Raw genomic sequence first — 19,223 nt, forward strand, 5'->3', positions numbered from 1 at the left:
TACATAAAAATAGAGTTATAATCCATAAACAACCATCAATACACCAAATCTATTAAAACCCAAAAGGTTCTACTCCATAGACATGGAGAAGTTATCCACAAATGAAACAAAAGTATAAGAAAACATAAATACAATCCAAACTCGGATCTTGAGTGAGGAAGGAAGGATAAAATCCTTGTGCTCTTGCTTCTCCCTCCTCTCCTTAGCTTCCTTAGGTCTAAGGTATGTCAAAAGTTGTTCTAAAATGGTGTTTTGGGGTATTTAATCCGCCCCCAAAATAAAAACGGATGAAACTACCCTTTTCTTAGCGAAATAGGACTCTTCCCAGAAAAGACATACGCGGCCGCGCACCTGGAGACCTGCTCGCGCATTTGGTTGCGCATTTTGCACATTGTTCTACCCCAAGTGTGCGCCTAGTGCGCGATCGCGCACCTGGGTGGTATCAGTTGGGAATTTGGGAAAACGTAAAACATGTTGTAGACCTTTTAAATAGCTTTCCAACTATATATTGCGGAGCCCAAACGGATTTCTGAACGAAAAGTTATGTGCATTTTACTGGACAATGTGCAGTATGCCTGCTCGATTTTTTATTTCGTTCTTAAAGTGCACTATCATCCGTTGATCCCCGAACATGATCCCAACTTAATCCTTGGGAATTTACTCAGACTTCAAAGCTCCAAAATAGTATGAATTCATTCCATAACATCTACATAGATCGGAATCACTCCTACAAGTCATAAAACACACAATTAGTGCAAAACACTAGCGATTAAAGCTCCAACTCAATTAAATTGCAGTAAATTAGAGTGCAATAAGAGACTAAAATATAAAATTATAGCCTACCATAAACATCCCACAGTTAAACCATTGCTCGTCCTTGAGCAATCAAACCACACTTTATATAGACACGACCTTTTTAAACAACTCCCCTAACTTATTACACCAAGAATATTTAAAATAGATTAAGCACAATACCGTAACATTCTCCCCTCAAGATTTAACTCAAAAGCACCACGCATTTTTCACAACCTACTCACTTACTCTAACACATAGGTCAATGACATTACCATTCCTTCATGAATCAAGTGCCCTTACACAAGAATAACGAGTAGTTCCACAAACAATAAAGTTTAAGAACAATTAGGAACTCAAGATAGGAAGAATTCGCTCACTCTCAGAACAACATTCATGTGCAACAAAAGATGTACCATAAGTTGGCCGGTAATGTACTACTCTACTAATTGAGCTTATTCAGTCAAGGATCAAGTAGGACTTTAATTAGTTGTAATGTAGGCTGCGGGACGGGTATGATACATTTAGATATAAGAGTAACTACACCTCCCTAAGAACTTTTAATATATATACTTAACCTTTAAATCCCACACTTATGTCAAACCATAACTCCACCTTCACATCTGTATATGTCAACTCCCAACTTCTTTAAGTACAAATACATCAAAAGTTACCACTATCAATGAATATAAACTATTTTTTTCTTCATTTTTTTTTTGATTCAAGTGGCTCATACTTTTTCACAACAATGCACCTTTATCCTTATTTCAATAGTTGCACTCAAAAGCCAAACCAACCACCCCACACTTCAACTTTTACAAAGTTCATATCAATTTCAAGTGCTCACAGGAGGTAAATGGTTCAAATAGATGGTCAATTCAAACTAAAGGGTAAGGCTTGTAATGTGGTTACCAAAGAAACATAATTACAGGCTAAACGGGGTTAACTACGATACATAACAATTTGGTGATTAAAATATATAGCTGGCTCAACAAATAAACGCCTATATTATTTTCAAGACTGAACAAATCTACTATTTTGCTTTGCAAACACACAGGGCAAGTTCTAGACATCAAATGCAGTGCACAAAATACACAAAATCTCTCACACACACACACATGGCACAAAACTCACTCAGGATCGGACTCATCAAGACACTCTAATCAAAGTAGTTAAGCAAAGTTAAGATCATACATTTTAAAGTACTTATACAAGAGTCAAAAACTGAGCCTAAGTGTCACAACTAAAGCACTTACTATTCTCAAGGCATAATAAATTCAAGAGATATTGCTTTCATTTAAAATCACAGCACAAGGTTTCCTACTCCTAAAAAAATAAAAACTAACTACACCCGGTTCAAATAAAATCCTTGGAAAAGAACCACAGCACAAAGAAATACCAAGGAAAAATTATTATACTACCTAAAAAAAATATTTTTTTTATATATATATATATATATATATATATATATATATATATATATATATATATATATATATATATATATATATATATATATATATATATATTGACTTTAAAAATTTCAATCAAACGAAACGAAAACACACACAGGAAAGAAAACAAACAGTTATTTACGTATTTACATCCCCACCCCACATTTTAAATTATGGGGTGTCCCCATGACACACAAATAAAAAGTAAGAGGTAAAGTAAACTCCCCTGGACTTTTTTTATTTCCGAGAACTTGTGAACTCCATCCCTAATTCTGAATGCATTTTTCGATTTCGCTCCCCGGGATTCTTTATGGAGCTCATCAGACCAAAGTCCTTTAAGGATATTTGAAAGACTCGCTCTTTTCTTTCTTTCTTGGCCTCATTTTGAGCGGTAGATTGTTCTTGTAGGATTATCCTCAACTTATTTTTACATTCATTCACAAGATCAATCCCTGTATATTCCTGTAAATACCCAAAAATAAAATTCACATGATCAAGGTTAGAATAAGAAAATGAAGAAGAAGGGCCATGTGAGTGTTCCTCTAGCATGTCCAAGACCATTTGTTCCTCATTCTCTTCTAATAAAAATTGTGGTCGTGGATAGGTGGATGGGGATTTGAACTCTTTTTTTTATGCACAATCAACCCAAGCCTCATCTTCAATCATCTCAGTTGAAAAAGAGTCTTTTTGAAGAGTGGAAAACTCTCTTTATAGATGTTCATCATCTCGGATAAGCCCAATTTCGCACAGTATCTTTTCCGTATATTCATCATCACAATGTAATGAGCTTTCTGAAAGTGTACTTATTATTTGACTCACTTGCATTGTTAGGTTGTTAATGTCTTTATCATCTTGTGTAAATCTCTCTTCCACCTTATTCATGAACTTATACATAATCTCTTCTAAACTAACATTCTCCGCTTGAGGTGGTTGTCTCACTTCGCTTGCATTCCAGTCATAATAAGGGTATTCATCCCAACCAGAGTCAGAATTGTTCACATATGAATCCTCATACCTGTACGGACTAGAGACAAAGTGAGAGTGTTCAAAATATGAACCATAGGAAGAATACCTACCTGCTTGACAATCAACCCATAGATGATTTCCACCGCATTTAAAACACATAGCAGACCGCTGATAATGTTCAGCTGCTAACTCTTTAACCGTTCTCTTAGGCTGGTTGTACTCTATCTTTACAACATTTAGAGTTCAGTATCAAGAATATGTTCTTCAAGATTTCTTCAACAAAAGAAATCTTGAAGAGAAGTTAACATAACAAAACTAAAAATAACATAAAGAAAAAGAAAATAGAAAAGCTAATTCCTGAATTAGCACTACAAACTATTTCAAACACTATTGATTGCCAATCCGTGGTAACGACGCCAAAATTTAATGAGCACAAAACACACACTTAAATTGTGCTCGCTAGTCAAAGATAGTATAGTATAATATCGTGTACACATGGATTGGATTTAAACAGTGTTCTCGTAGTTTCTAGCTTGATTGCTATCCAGGAGGATCAACAATGGAGATTTCTATGATTTCTAACTATAATTAACTAAGAACCTAAATCTATTGACTAATGACAATCGCAACAAAGGTAAGCAAGGAAGTTATCAATGGGAGAAAATATAGGTTGATAGGATAGGTGCAAGATAATTATTCGGGATCTAACTCTAGATAATTTACTACTAATGTTCAAGTGAGTCTCTCGAATTCACTTAATTATCAGTACAATTTTTTAGTAGAAACTCCTCTCTCGATTAAGTCTCAACCTCACAATATGAACCAATTTACGCTCGGTAAAGATATGCAAGAATTTGTAATGGATTGGTCTTTAGGAGAATCTCTTTCCATTATCCTCCCAACTAGGTTTAATCAAGGATTCCACTAGCCTCTTTCGATTACTTATAAGAATCTATGAACGCAACCAACAATATAGTGCAAATATATCATAAGTTATGCATCTCTCGATTATAAGAACAAGTGAACATAGATGCAACAATTAAATCTTTCAAAAATGATTCAAATACATAAAAATAGAGTTATAATCCACAAACAACCATCAATACACCAAATCAAAATGACCCAAAAGGTTCTACTCCATACACATGGAGATGTTTTCCACAAATGAAACAAAAGTATAGGAAAACATAAATACAATCCAAACCCAGATCTTGAGTGAGGAAAGAAGGATGAAATCCTTCTGCTCTTGCTTCTCCCTCTTCTCCTTAGCTTCCTTAGGTCTAAGGTATGTCAAAAGTTGTTCTAAAATGGTATTTTGGGGTATTTAATACGCCCCCCCAAAAAACGGACAAAACTACCATTTTCTTAGCGAAATAGGACTCTTCCCGTATAGGAAATGCATGGCTGCGCACCTGGAGACCTGCTCGCGCACTTGGTTCCGCATTTTGCACATTGTTCTGCCCCAAGTGCACGCCCAGTGCGCGATCGCGCACCTGGATGGCATCATTTGGGAATTTGGAAAAACATAAAACATAAAAGTTGTATCCCTTTTACATAGATTTCCAACGATATATTGTGGAGCCCAAATGGATTTCTGAGCGAAAAGTTATGTGCATTTTACTGGACAATGCGCAGTATGCCTGCTCGATTCTTCGTTTCGTTCTTAAAGTGCACTATCATCCGTTGATCCCCGAACACGATCCCAACTTAATCCTTGGGAATTTACTCAGACTTCAAAGCTCCAAAATATCATGAATTCATTCCATAACATCTACATAGATCGGAATCACTCCTATAAGGCATAAAACACACAATTAGTGCAAAACACTAGCGATTAAAGCTCCAACTGTCACGACCCAAAATCTCACCTGTCGTGATGACGTCTATCTCAATACTAGACAAGTCTACAATTTCAATAAACCACCATATCTTTTAAGTTTGAAAACAAAATAATTAAATTCAGCGGAAGAAACTCACAATTTCAATTATAACACTCCCAAAACCCGGTGTCACTGAGTACATGAGCATCTAAATGAATACAAAGTCTGACTGATAAAAATCATTGTCTGAAATATAGAACAGTACAATAACTAAACAGGAAGGGAATCAAGTCTGCGGTCGTCAAGCAGCTACCTTGATAGTCTCCAACAGAAATAACTCCGAATTCTAGCAGTCGTCATATCCGGGAGCACCTGGATCTGCACACGAGGTGCAGAGTGTAGTATGAGTACAACTAACTCAATAAGTAACAAGACTAACCTCTGGGCTGAAAGTAGTGACGAACTCCACAGGTACAACCCAGTATAAATAATGATACAGAAATGTAGGCATGCTTTCAAGTTCAACTGTAAAACTCAGTACAAGCGAAATAGATCAATACTGCATGGTATGAGGAACATGACATCTCAGTAGAAAGACCTCAAGTAAATACTGGTCACCAATTATTCGGTCACTCGGTACTGTTTATGGCCAATCCAGCCCAGGGGTGTTCCAACCCGTATATAAATACACATCGACTGACAGTCAGTCACTCAGTACCGTATAAGGCCAATCCAGCCCTGGGGTAATTTATCCCCAAATGTAAATGATACAGACAAGATCCATGTCCAAGTAAATTCATTACAATATAAATAAGTAAGGCAAGTTCATGCCCTAGGAAACCCATCCCGAATATATATAATCATCTACGCTCACTGGGGATGTGTACAGACTCCGGAGGGGCTCCTTCAGCCCAAGCGTGATATAAAGCCTTTATGGCCTACTGCAGGCGGACAATCCCGATCCGTATAATAATAAAGCCTATAAGGCCTGCTGCAGGCGAGCATCCCCGATCCATAAAATAGTAAAGCCTATAAGGCCTGTTGCAGGCGGGCAGCCCCGATCCAATAATAATAATGTATAAAGCCATTCTGGCCTGCTGCAGGCGGGCAGCCCCGATCCATTTAATGATAACATATATAAAGCCAATATGTCATGCTACAACGCGCAGCTTGATCCCATAAATATCCTCACAATGGACGACTATGACTGAGTATGAAATGTATAATTTTAAAATAATTAATTCAACAGCAACACGACCCTATGGGTCAAAAATATTGGCACATAGCCTAAACACGATATTTAATAAGAGCCTCGGCTCAATTTCTCTCACACGTGGAACACGGTCAAATAATAACATGATTCATTAATTTTACAACTGCACAGGATTTATTCAAGACACAATTTCTATAGTGCACGTCTACATGCTCGTCACCTAGCGTGTGTGTCACCTCCAAACAATTTATATCATAACAAATTTCGAGGATTCGTACCCTCAGAACCAAGTTTAGAAGTGTTACTTACCTCAAACCGTGTAATTCTTTACTCCGCTATGCCTTTGCCTCGTGAATTGGCCTCCAAATACCTCGAATCAAGCCACAATTAATTCGATTCAGTCAATAAAATTTATTGAAATTAATTCCATAAGAAAATATTAATTTTTCAACAAAATCCGAAATTTAGCTCAAAAATCGCCCGCTGGACCCACGTCTCAAAACCCTGCAAAAGTTACAAAATCTGAAAGCTCATTCAACTACGAGTCTAACCATACCAATTTTACCAAAATCCGACATCAACTCGACCTCCAAATCATCAAATCTTATTTCTAAATCCCTAAGTTCAAATCCCCGATTTAGACCTCAAAAACATATAATCTAGTCGGATTATTCGATGATAATTCAATATTATGGAGTAGAAATAATCACAAGTGACTTACCTCAAGTTTTCCTTGAATTCTCTCTGAAAATCGTCCCAAAAATCGTGCTTGAAGGTCCAAAAATGGCAAAACTCGGAACCCCTTCGAAATGTATACTGTCCAGGGGTTCCGCACCTGCGACTCACTTAGCCGCTTCTGCGGTCTCGCAGGTGCGAGAATTCAACCGCTTCTGCGGTTTCGCCAAGCCTCCACTGGAACCGCTTCTGGGAGCTAGGAGCCGCTTCTGCGGGCTCGCATTTGCGAGGCTCGCTCCGCTTCTGCGATGGCTGGTGCGAACATGCGGCTTCGCACCTGCGATTAAACCTCCGCAGGTGCGAAAATACCAGAAGCAAAAATTCCAGCATTGGTTTTAAGTCCGAATTTGATCCGTTAACCATCCGAAACTCACCCGAGGCCCCCGGGACCTCAACCAAACATACCAACAAGTCCAAAAATATCATACAAACTTAGTTGAACCCTCAAATCACCTCAAACAACGCTAAAACCACGAATCATACCCCAATTCAAGCCTAATGAACTTTGAAATTTCAAGTTTCCACAAACGACGCCGGAACCTACCAAATCAAGTCCGATTAACCTCAAATTTTACACACAAGTCATAAATGGTATAACGGACCTACTAAAGTTTTCAGAACGGGATTTCGACCCCGATATCAAAAAGTCAACCCCCCGTTCAAACTTCCCAAAAATTCAACTTTCGCCATTTCAAGCCTAATTCCACTACGGACTTCCAAATAATTTTCCGAACATGCTCCTTAGTCCAAAATCACCATACGGAGTTATTGAAATCATCAAAATTCTATTCCGGGGTCGTTTACATATAAGTCGATATCCGATCACTATTTTAACTTAAGCTTTAAACCTTGGAACTAAGTGTTCCAATTCATTCTAAAACCTCACCGGCCCCGAACCAATTAACCCGATAAGTCATAAAATAATTGTAAAGCATAAATTGAGAAGTAAATGAGAAAACGGGATTATAATACTCAAAACGATCGACCGGGTCGTTACACCAACTCAATTAAAGTACAGTAAATTAGAGTGAAATAAGCGACTAAAATACAAGATTATAGCCTGCCATAAATGATGCAAGTGATATAGCAGTAGGAGCGATATTGGGATAAAAGAAAAATAAGATCTTTAGACCCATATACTATGCTAACAGAACCATCAATGAATCTCAAGTGAATTATGCAACAACCGAGAAGGAGTTATTGGCAGTAGTATTTGCGTTTGACAAATTTTATTCTTATTTTATAGGAATGAAGATTACAGTGTTCACTGATCATGTAACCTTAAAGTATCTATTAGCAAAGAAAGACGCTAGACCTAGATTGCTAAGATGGATACTCCTTTTGCAAGAATTTAATTTTGAAATAAAATATAGAAAAGGTTCAAAAAATTAGGTAGTTGATCATTTATCACGTTTAGAGAATCCTCCTACTGAAATACTAGATATCCAAGAGGAATTTTCTGATGAGCATATCTTTTCAGTCGCAAAGGTTGTCAATAGATCTCCTTGGTTTGTTGATATTGCCAATTATTTAGCGGGAGGGTGGATTCCAAAAGATTTTTTTTATGATCAAAGAAAAAAGCTTAAAAAAGAGGCAAGACATTATTACTGGGAAGATCCTTATTTGTTTAAATTTTGTGCAGATGACATAATCAGGAGATATACCTGAGACATAAATGAATAATATTTTAAGTTATTGCCATGATGGAGCTGTAGGAGGACACTACGGAGGAAGAAGGACGTCAGCTAAAGTACTTGAAGTTGGTTATCTCTGGCATACTTTGTTCAAAGATGCAAGAAATTTTGTTGCCGTTTGTGACAAATGTCAAAGAACCGGCAACATTTCAAAAAGGGATGAGATACCTCTTAACTCTATCGTTGTGTGTGAAATATTTGATGTTTGGTGCATTGACTTCATAAGTCATTTTCCTCCTTCAAGTGATTGCGAATATATTTTAGTAGCTATTGATTATGTCTCAAAATGGGTAGAAGCAATTGCTACTAAAAATAATGATGCTCGAGTTGTTTGTTATATTCTCAAGAAAAATATCTTTTTTAGATTTGAAACTCCACGAGTTATCATAAGTGATCAAGGAACTCATTTTATAAATAGACAATTTGCTAGTTTGTTGTCAAGGTATGTAGTTACTCATAAAACAGGAACTTCATATCATGCTCAAACAAGCGGACAAGTAGAAGTACTCAACAGAGAATTAAAAAGAAATTTAGAAAAAACAGTTGGCTCTTTCCGAAAAAACTTGTCTCTAAAATTAGATGACGCTTTGTGGGCTTACAGAACTGCTTTCAAAATTTCGATAGGCATCTCCTTATAGACTAATTTTTGGAAAATCTTGTCATTTACCTGTAGAGTTAAAACATAAAGCATATTGGGCTATAAAATTATTAAATTTAAACTTGCCAGATGCAGAAAAAAATCGTCTATTGCAGCTTGATGAGTTGGAAGAGTTTAGACTTACAGCATATGAAAATGCTAAATTGTATAAAGAAAAGACAAAAAAATGGCATGACAAGCACATTCGCCATAAAATCTTTAAAGTTGGAGATAGTTTTATGTTATACAATAGTCGGTTGAGATTATTTCCAGGAAAGTTCAAGTCACGCTGGACAGGACCGTACGTTATAACTGAAGTAACCCATTATGGTGCCATTGAAATACAACACATGAATGGGAAAAATAAATTCAAAGTGAACGGCCATCGTTTGAAGCCTTATGTCACCAGAACATTTGACAAACAGGTTTCAACATATATAATAAGTCGAGTTGACGCCATTAAACTCAGAACTATTCTCTTATTGGTCTTCTTAATTTTTGTAATTTATTAACAATATATATACAAGTACTTTTATATCTAAATAAAAAAAATTAATTAAAAATATAATGTATATATACTGTATAATAATTGTAATGTAAGTATTAGTCACAAAGTAAAGATAAAAAAAAGATTTTCTTCATGTATGTTGGTTATTATTTTAATTTACTAAGTAAATAAAAGAAGTTTCTATTTTTTTATGTTTATGTAACTTTCAGCAAGTTGTTATTACATAGTTTTTAAAAAAAAGTAAAAAAAAAAAGATAAAAATTTGTTCAAAAATCAAGCTTTAATGAAAAAAAGAAGAAAAGTGAAACTTATCAAAACAACAAACTAATCTTGTTACGGTGGATTGGTAAAAAAATCTAAAAAGTAAGAGATTGTAAATAAATAATAGGTGTACAAAATTATTTTCACCTCACATTTATCTCTCTCAAAACCAAACAGCGTTCCCAACAATGAAAAACCCCCTTCGTTTCTCTTGCTTCAGCCCCAACCACCATTGTACAGTATCCACCACCCTTCTCTGTTATTTCTTAGCCATGACTATCACCTAATAAAATAAAATAAAAAATATTTCTTCTCTTTTTCTTATCTTCAACTACTTTCACTATCTTTGGACCCTTTTGTTTCTTCTCTGTTCAATTTTCCAAATACACCCATCTGGTTAGACACTTGATTTTCACTTGAAAAGAATCTTGCACAATTAACTCTTTCAAATAGTTTCAATAACTCTAGAAGGGAAATCCTTGACCCGGCATCATGGAGACTTAGAGCGGCAAATCGAACAGTGGTTGAAGAATATGAGATGATGCTTTTCCCTTCTAATGGTTTAAAGGCACAATAAATCTTACAAATTGTTGCTGCTTTTGGTTGGAGGTCTTTTGTTCAGTGCCCAGGAGATTACAATCGAGACATAGTTCTGGACTTCTACAGCAATCTTAATCCAGTAAGTCGTACTTCAACAGTGAGAGGTAAAATCATTCACTTTGATGCTGAATTTATAAATGATATTTTTAACTTGAGAAACATTGATGATAGTGAAACCAAGAAATTTATGGATGATCGGGATGTAGATTTTGTAAGACATGTGTTGGGCGAGTTGTGTCCTAATGGCTTTAAAGTTTACTCGGGAACTGCTGAACGCCCTTTGAGTATTAATTGTTCATGTATGATTGAATTAGCAAGAGCTTGGGGTAGATTCGTCAGTTCTGGCGTGATCCCATATTTGAATACCTCGAACTACAATATAGAAAGAGTTCTTTTGATACATGCGATTATGCATGAATTGCCTGTGAATGTGGGGAGATTGGTTAGCGATGCTATGGTTAATTGTCGGATCAAGCCGGATTGTGAATGCTTGTATTTTCCTTCAACTATCACTCGTTTGGTTTCTTTGTTGATGTGGATTTGAGTGGTTTACCAAAGACTGAAAATTCATGCTTTATCGGTAACGACCTTCTCCATAGTTTGAGGCCTCCTACTGGTCCAACCCAAATTGAACAGGAACAAAGGCTTGTTGGCAATGGAGACCAAGCAGAGAATGAGCCAGCACAACCTCTTAATTCAGAAGTTGGAACCACCCCAACTATCCCCGTCCCCGATATTCTGGCTAGTATGCAAGAATTGTTAGGAAGGCAGACTGAATTGATGAACAGTTGGGAGATTTTCAGAAGTGAAAAAGCAGTGTGTGAAGCAGTATTGTCAGCACATGTTGAACATATCATGAAAGAATTAACATAAGCTAGAAATACTCAAAATCTCATATGCCAAACTTTGCAAAATCAATTTGCATATACCTCTCCCATAATCTACACAATAGCAACTGTGATGTGCAATATTGCTAACATTATGAAAAGTTCTGATATTCCTAGTTTTTTGCCTCATTTTACAGCTCCAGGTGGTGGTAGCTTTAATGTTGCAGGTGCAAATTTCTATCAGGGACCATCTGTATTTGTACCAACACCACTTCCCACAACAATGATGGATTTAAACAGGGGAAGTTGATCTACACCAGGTCCGGTGGCATTTAGCAGTCAGCCTCTCTGTTTTTTCTAATCTGGAAGCTAACCATGGAGTAGCTACTACTGACGGTTCGTCGGTTCATATTCAACAAGTAAATGACTTTGATGTCAGTACATAACTTGATCTCTTTCAAGGTAATGGTCATGAAAATTAAGAACTAAGCTTTGTTCATTCAGGAGAATGAACAGTTTAGGTGTGGGAGATGGTAATTTTCTAGTGATCTTTTCTCTATAATAATTTTGGGGTTGTTGACTGGTTCCACTTTACTTGTTTGGAGAAATTGGTTGGTGGATGTTTGTGATTTTGTTCACGGGAAGAAGAAAGTTTTTTTCAACATAACTTTAGAAAGAAAAAAAAACTTTCTTTAATGCTTTTTTGTTGGATGATAGAATGGAGTACTTTGACATGCTGATAGGTGAAGTTTTTTTTGTGTGTAAATAGGCCATGAAATGGCAGATCTAAGGTTGATAGTTTGGTGTTATAGCAATAAGTACTAAAATTTTGTTGTACTAGCCATGAGAGGCAGCTAGAAGTTGACCTGTTGGTTTATGTTTTCATGTTAGTATGAAGAAGAAGGTTGCAACAGGTAACATCATTTTGATAGCTATGGAAATAGCTTGTACATAGTCTAACTTGTTGGTTGTAATGAAACCTTGAATGAAATTTTAATGTAAGTTATTTTGGTACTCTGCACATTTACAACAAAAATGGCTTATTTTCTTGTCTTTGCGTTATTTTAGTACTTTGCCTTAAAAAAGAAAATTATTATTATGTTATTTTAGTACACTTTTGTTTAATTTGAAAAAAAAAAGAGTGAAGCGAGAGAATTTTCAGAATAATTTGCACATGAATAACTTTTGCTCATTTCTTGGCAACATATCTTGAATATTTTAGGTTCATAGAACAATGAAGACTTCTAACTTTATGCCTCCATTTTTGCTAATGTAAGTTTTCTGCTGTGACGCAGCTTTGATTGTTTAAAGAAAATCAAGGCATCTACTTTGACTGTAAGTCTTGAACAAAGTCATCTATGTTTGAAAATCAAGCCACCAAAAAGAAAAGAAAAAGAAAAAGTCACTTTAAAAAAATTTCTTGTATCCTATCAGCCCATAGATTAACATTATAAGCTAATAAAAGTCCTAAAAGATTCTAAATTGGGGAGGGCAGTGTGTACGCAGATCTTACCCCTACCCTAGGGTAGAGAGGCTGTTTCCGATAGACCCTCGGCTTCCTCCCTCCAAGAACTCCCCATCTTGCTCTTGGGGTGACTCGAACTCACAACCTATTGGTTGGAAGTGGAGGGTGCTCACCACTAGAGCAACCCACTCTTGTCGCGATTGACAAGAAAGACAAGCCTATGATTTATTGTAAATAACTGATTTAGTATTCTTGTTTTTTCTAAAACTCAAAGATGTCTAACGGTGATACTTGTAGAGTAAAAGTGAAGATATAAACAAAGCAAGTTTCACAAAGTTCAAAATGATTTGAAATTTCAAGTGGAATCATCAATATTTGCAAAGTTGTGAATGTGTGAATATATATATATATATATATATATATATATATATATATAAATATTTCCTCGAGAACGAGTAAAAGTTCAAATGTGGGAGAATTCGATAAGTGTATTTTACTTGATTTTAAACATTTAGTTTCTTTGTAAAAACACAAAAAACTATCATATTTCTTCCCTACTTTTGTCTAAATCATGTAGGAAAGGTTAAAAAAGAATTGGCCCGAGAGCAAGAAGATTATAGAGGAAAAAGCAGAAAAACGGACAAGCTAAAGCAGAGTGAAATACAGTGCTAAAGAAAGACATTGTATAAATGTGATTTACCATGACAAAGAACAATCTACTCACAACCGACTACAACATAACTAACCTACAACCGAAGCTCATAACCAAGCATAACAAGGTCATATTTAGAAGTTTATTGAAAATTTTGTCATGGTTTGCCTATAAAAAGAGGCATCAATCGTGAAATCAAGGGGGCAGAGAAAGAAAGCTTAGAAGTTAGAAGTGTACCATCGAAATCAAATTTTAAGCATACCGCTATTTCCTTTCTCTTTCTTCTTTAGTTTCTCTTCTTTTTCATCTTTTAGCCATTATATTGGCTTCGTCTCTAGTTTCGAATAAAATAGTGTCGAAAATTACTCTAATTCCTATTTTTAATTAAATAAGAAAAAATATTCTTCTTGAATATTTCTTTGTATTCTCTTATTTAATGGGCAAGAATATTTCCGTTGTCGGTATTAACTCCAATATGAATTAACTTTTCTTGTGTTGGGAGAATGACACATCTTAATATTTCTATATAATAATAGATATTATTCTATAATTTCATATGCTTGAGCTAAATTCTATTTTATGTTTATCTGCTTTATTGATAGATGTTCATATTTATGTAGTGATATCTATCTATATTATGTTATAATTAATTCTATATTTATTTGTTATCGAGAGAGGCAAATACTGTAGTAATCTATTATAATGAGTAGGGTAACCGAAATGGACTTACTAAAAAGAGCATGTTTCAGTTCAAGCCTTTATTTCTGGTTCTTTAATATTACTATTTTGATAATTAATTTGTATAACCGAAAGGAGTGCAACTAATTGTTCAACTTAAGTAATAATATATAAGTGTAATCGTGAGAGACATTTATACATTTGAGAGAAATAAAAATTAAAGAATAAATATATTTACTATATTATAGAAATATTAAGTGAAGTCAGTATCCCAACATCTTTTTATATTTGTGAAACAAAAAAAAATATTTTTCCATTGCTTTATTTACGCATTTTTAGTTAATTAACTCACAACTCAACTCTTTCTGATTATTATAAATAGTAATTAAAACAAAAAATATATATAGAATAAATTAACCAATTTCTATGCGTTGGACATCTTGCTATATTATTATTCGATAGAGTACGGTCACTTATCAGTACATTTTGATAAAAAATGTATTTATCAATTTCGGCTGTAAGTGCTTTTGAGCTATTTTTAACCCGCTAATAATCCAAAAGGGCTCTTAATTAGCTTCGTAGGCAACTTTCCCAAATTTACCTCCCTAAAAATCCTCCGCATCTCATGGAATAAATTCCATTCGACAAATACGGGTAACTCAAAGATCGTCGACCGAGATTTTTACAGCGAAGTTGCTTCTGCCTGGTAAATCGATATGTGCATTGCATATTCTACAACTGTATTTGAAATTCTTGCAATTTTTTACACCAAGCAAAGGAATTGCTCTGTTCCTGATTAAACGTGTTGTACTTTTACTCATTGTAGTGTTAATCTGGGCTATTTACAGTTGAATCGTTTATTTGTTGGTGTAATTTAGTGTTGTTCCTTAAAGCATCAAAATCAATGGGCCCCTAAGAATTTTGTAATGAAAGAGAGAAATATGGGGAAAATTGGGACTTTTAATTGGAGTCTGACGAATGGGTTGGGTTGCTATCAAAAGACCCGTGAAGTAGTTCATTGAAAGAGGCAATCAGCTATAGATTCAGGAAGGATAAGTGTAAGGTAACTGACCAAGGTATATTAAGTGAGTTAAATCAGCTATATACTCGGGAAAGAAATATGTGCGCTCTTTCTGTTATAACAAACCATGGCTGTGTACGAGTCTAAGTCGTCATCTCATACAAAGTGTATAAAATCAAACAAATTTATCGCAGAGGTGGTACTTAGAAGTTAGAAATTGTCAATGGACGCCGATGGCTGTAAAGTTTCTGGCAGTCATGGCCATGTTTTGGTAATGACTTGTCCCTTACAAGGCCACGCAGCGCCCCTCATCAAACTTTCACATCGTATAGCCGAGTATGGGGTGAAGGTCTCATTTGTGAGTACAGAGTTCTCGTCCGCGACTCTGTCCCATGAAATTCCAGATTCTGGGGAAGGAATGATTCGTTTAGTCTCAGTTCCAGATGGACTTGATCCCGAGAATGATAGGAAAGATTTACAAATATTGTCTGAGAGTATTAGGAAAGTTATGCCTGCTCATTTGGAGGACTTGCTCAACAAGGCCAGTGACAAGGTTACTAGTGTTATACTTGATTCACCATTAGGATTTCTGCTGGAAATTCCTAAGAAAATGGGGATCAAGACTGCTGTTTATCTCTGTTCTACACCAGGATGCTTGGCCTTGGGGCTCAATATATCTAAGCTTATTGAAGCAAAAGTCATTGACACTGATGGTAAGCTAATGTCCCTTATATATAATCCTAAACTTTTTATTGTTAGTATTGCTCGTCTGCCCATGGACATAAGCATAACAAAAGAGATTTGAGAAGTAACAATTTAAACTGAAGCAATGTATGATCGACTGAATCAAAACATTTTTTATACGGAACATAAATATATATATATATATATATATATATATTAAAATCTGGACTCGTAATTGCAAATTAGTGGTGAGAATATAAAGGTTGAAGTCATCTAAGTTTAAATTTTGGACTCGGCTCTAAACGTAGTGCCATGACAAACGTAGGCTGAGGCACTTATGAATCTAATCTTGGGAAGATTGTAACTCTTGCAGGAACTCCATTAAAGAATGAGAATATTCAAGTTGTGCCAAATTTACCAGCCATGAGCACTGCTGAATTTACGTGGTACCATCCGCAGGGCGCGGATAAACAAAAAATAATGTTTGTATCAATTAAAGAAATTTTTGAATGGATGATAAATTCGGACTGGATTATTTGCAACTGGTTCACTGACCTTGCCCCTTCAGCTTCAATTTTGACTACCAATATTTTTCCTGTTGGTCCTTTACTTGCCAATGGGCAGTCTGCTGGAAGCCTTTATTCAGAAGATTCAAGTTGCTTAACCTGGCTAGACAAACAAGCTCCAAAATCAGTTATTTATGTAGCCTTTGGCAGCACTTCAAGATTCAGCCAACAACAGGTTGAAGAATTGGCATTAGGCCTCGAGCTTATGAATCGACCATTCTTATGGGTGGCTTGGTCAGGCCTGGGAAATGGTTCATTTGCTCTGTACTCGAGTGATTTCTCAGAGAGAGTGGCTAAGCGCGGGAAGATTGTCGAGTGGGCACCTCAAGAAATGGTGTTGGCTCACCCTTCAATTGCCTGTTTTGTGACTCATTGTGGTTGGAATTCCACAATGGAGAGTGTAAGTATGGGAGTACCTTTTCTATGTTGGCCTTATTTTGGAGATCAATTGTATACACAGACTTGTATTTCTGATGGTTGGGAAATAGGCTTATTGTTGAATGCAGATGAGAAAGGGATCATTTCCGGATATGAAATTAAGAGAAAAGTGGAGGATTTGTTATCAGATGACAGCATAAGAGCAAACTCACTTAAGTTGAAGGAAATGGCTAGAAACAGCATAAGTATAGGAGGATCTAGCACCAAAAACTTGGAATTCCTTGTATCACTAATGAAGCAATGAACATATAAGGCTTGATTATTAATTTAATAAAATAATGTTTGTGGATAAGTAAAGCGAAATTGATTATTGGCGTGTTATGGGTAGACTCTCTCTATAAATACAAGTTAATTTATTACTCTCTCTGTTCACTTTTACTTGTCCGATATATTAAAAATATATTTTTACTTTTACTTGTCCATTTTAATAAATCAAGAGAAAGATAAAAAAAAAAAAATTATTTTACCCTTATATTAATTACTCATTTCCAAAATTATTTCCCAAGACTTTGAAATGCTATCATTATTAGAGATTATATGGTAAAATACATAATATATATTTCTTAAGGGACGTAAAAAGTCCAAAATGGATAAGTAAAAATAAACCGAGGGAGTATTTATGTGGATAGATGGGTTAAATCGAGGTATTGTGTTCATTTTGTTTCTTACTCTAGCTCTTGCGGTCATAAATAAATCTATTACACTAAAAGCTATAGAGAATGAGGCAGAAATTTAGAAAAATATCGATAAACCCTCTATTGATTCAAAAGGAATCATTTTCCACAATACATCACGAGTTAAAATTATTGGTCGCTTCAAAATTCTGACCAAATTGCCAGTTAGCAGGAACAACATTATCAGATTGAACCCATTGGCCATCACTAGTTTGTACTTGGAAAGACAAGCTCTGTCCTACCAATTGTGCAGAAGTCTGCCAATTTTGGCCCCAATTTCGCGACATAGGAATCCAACCAGTTTTAGATCCTTTGATTTTGATATTGGCAACATCTCCAACACCTCCCACATTGTAAACAAGAACAAGAATCCAATTAGGATTTCCTTTGATCTCAAACTTGATCCCTCCTTTTTTGTGGCACTTGACTCTCCTATAAACTACAGGGACAACCCCTGCTTTATATTTGGCTATTTTTAAGAACATTGGCTCTGACAAATCAAAGTGTTCTTGTGGAGGATTGCACCAAACATCTACAGTTTTTGTGTAATTTGGAGGGCAGAAATTGGTGGCTGTTATTGTAATTTTTACCCCTGCATTGCACCATTGAGGAGCATTTACACACATTATTTCAAAGCAAGCTCCACAGGTTGCCCCATTGTGAAAAAGTGCTGTGCTTAGTGCTGCTGTTTCCAAGCCATATCCTTGCTGGAATAAATTTCCATAGCCACAAGCTCCCTCTGCAATATTATCCAAATATTTGTTAATATCTATGTCGTGAACAAATCAAACTTATAAAGTTGCAAATATTTTTTACACATACATGACAACATTCCTTTAATATAATATCATATTTTTCTATTTCTTTCTTTTAACTTTGACATTCAGACGAGTCGATAGTAATCTTACATACTCGTGTGTAACCAAAACCACTAGCCTATCATTAATAAAGACGTTTTATCAATTGTCAAGCTTCACTCGTGTTTCTCGATTTCTATTTAGATGGAAAATTTATTTCATTTCGAAGAAGAAAAGAAAATTATAATTATGAAATTGGCGTTCATCATGCCATCCATCTCATGGATTGGAAATCATTTGGCTTTTATAACTATACTAACTAATATTTTTAGTGTAATTATTGTAATATAAGTATAGTACAAGTATAACTTACGCATAGTTTCGCCACCCGTTTGGTCTCCATAAAATGTAGCACGGGCATTTCCCCATCCATCGCCATTCAAAGCTCCTTCTACCTGTTTAGTTTCTACTATGCATGCCACACATGGCCAATGTCTATAAATAACAACACTTTACCTCAAAGAGTCGTAAATCATAAATACTGAAAGTCCGAAAATAAGAGCTTATCTGATGACCTACTAGCCTGAATAGAGTTGTGTTGTAGCATCCCATCTCGAGCCATATCTTCAGTTTGAAATAGATGGGGGTATTTATACTTCATTTCTTCCTCCGCTTCCCATGTCATCTCTTTCACATTATTGCTTCTCCATAAAACCTTCACGGAGGCTACCTCCTTATTTC

The 19,223-nt window shown here is 35.5% G+C and overlaps 2 protein-coding genes and 1 long non-coding RNA gene across 3 annotated transcripts; 2 read left to right on the top strand and 1 right to left on the bottom strand.

Annotated features, from left to right (window-relative positions):
- The first annotated feature begins 10,182 nt into the window (after nucleotides 1–10,182).
- LOC104096180 (uncharacterized) lies at nucleotides 10,183–12,521 on the top strand. Its single transcript, XR_686260.4, has 2 exons — nucleotides 10,183–10,784; nucleotides 11,705–12,521. It is a non-coding gene; the product is annotated as an uncharacterized lncRNA (long non-coding RNA).
- A 2,332-nt stretch (nucleotides 12,522–14,853) lies between these two features.
- On the top strand, nucleotides 14,854–17,370 carry LOC138907197 (UDP-glycosyltransferase 83A1-like). The gene is made up of 2 exons (XM_070197566.1): nucleotides 14,854–16,036; nucleotides 16,381–17,370. The coding sequence occupies exons 1-2, from the start codon at nucleotides 15,547–15,549 to the stop codon at nucleotides 17,253–17,255; spliced, it is 1,365 nt and encodes a 454-aa protein (XP_070053667.1). The 5' UTR covers nucleotides 14,854–15,546; the 3' UTR covers nucleotides 17,256–17,370.
- Nucleotides 17,371–17,645: 275 nt separating this feature from the next.
- LOC104103485 (expansin-A23-like) lies at nucleotides 17,646–18,965 on the bottom strand. The gene is made up of 2 exons (XM_009611397.4): nucleotides 18,856–18,965; nucleotides 17,646–18,424 (listed from the first exon to the last, which is right to left on the bottom strand). The coding sequence occupies exons 1-2, from the start codon at nucleotides 18,857–18,859 to the stop codon at nucleotides 17,802–17,804; spliced, it is 627 nt and encodes a 208-aa protein (XP_009609692.2). The 5' UTR covers nucleotides 18,860–18,965; the 3' UTR covers nucleotides 17,646–17,801.
- Between the last annotated feature and the right edge of the window lie 258 nt (nucleotides 18,966–19,223).

The sequence above is a fragment of the Nicotiana tomentosiformis genome, chromosome 3, assembly GCF_000390325.3.
Source record: "Nicotiana tomentosiformis chromosome 3, ASM39032v3, whole genome shotgun sequence".
NCBI lineage: Eukaryota > Viridiplantae > Streptophyta > Magnoliopsida > Solanales > Solanaceae > Nicotiana > Nicotiana tomentosiformis.

Bases quoted from the DNA above. Each gene is read 5' to 3' on its own strand.
- LOC138907197 (XM_070197566.1), top strand. From the start codon at position 15,547: ATGGACGCCGATGGCTGTAAAGTTTCTGGCAGTCATGGCCATGTTTTG. The intron at 16,037-16,380 runs GTAAGCTAATGT...TAACTCTTGCAG, and splicing joins AAAAGTCATTGACACTGATG to GAACTCCATTAAAGAATGAG.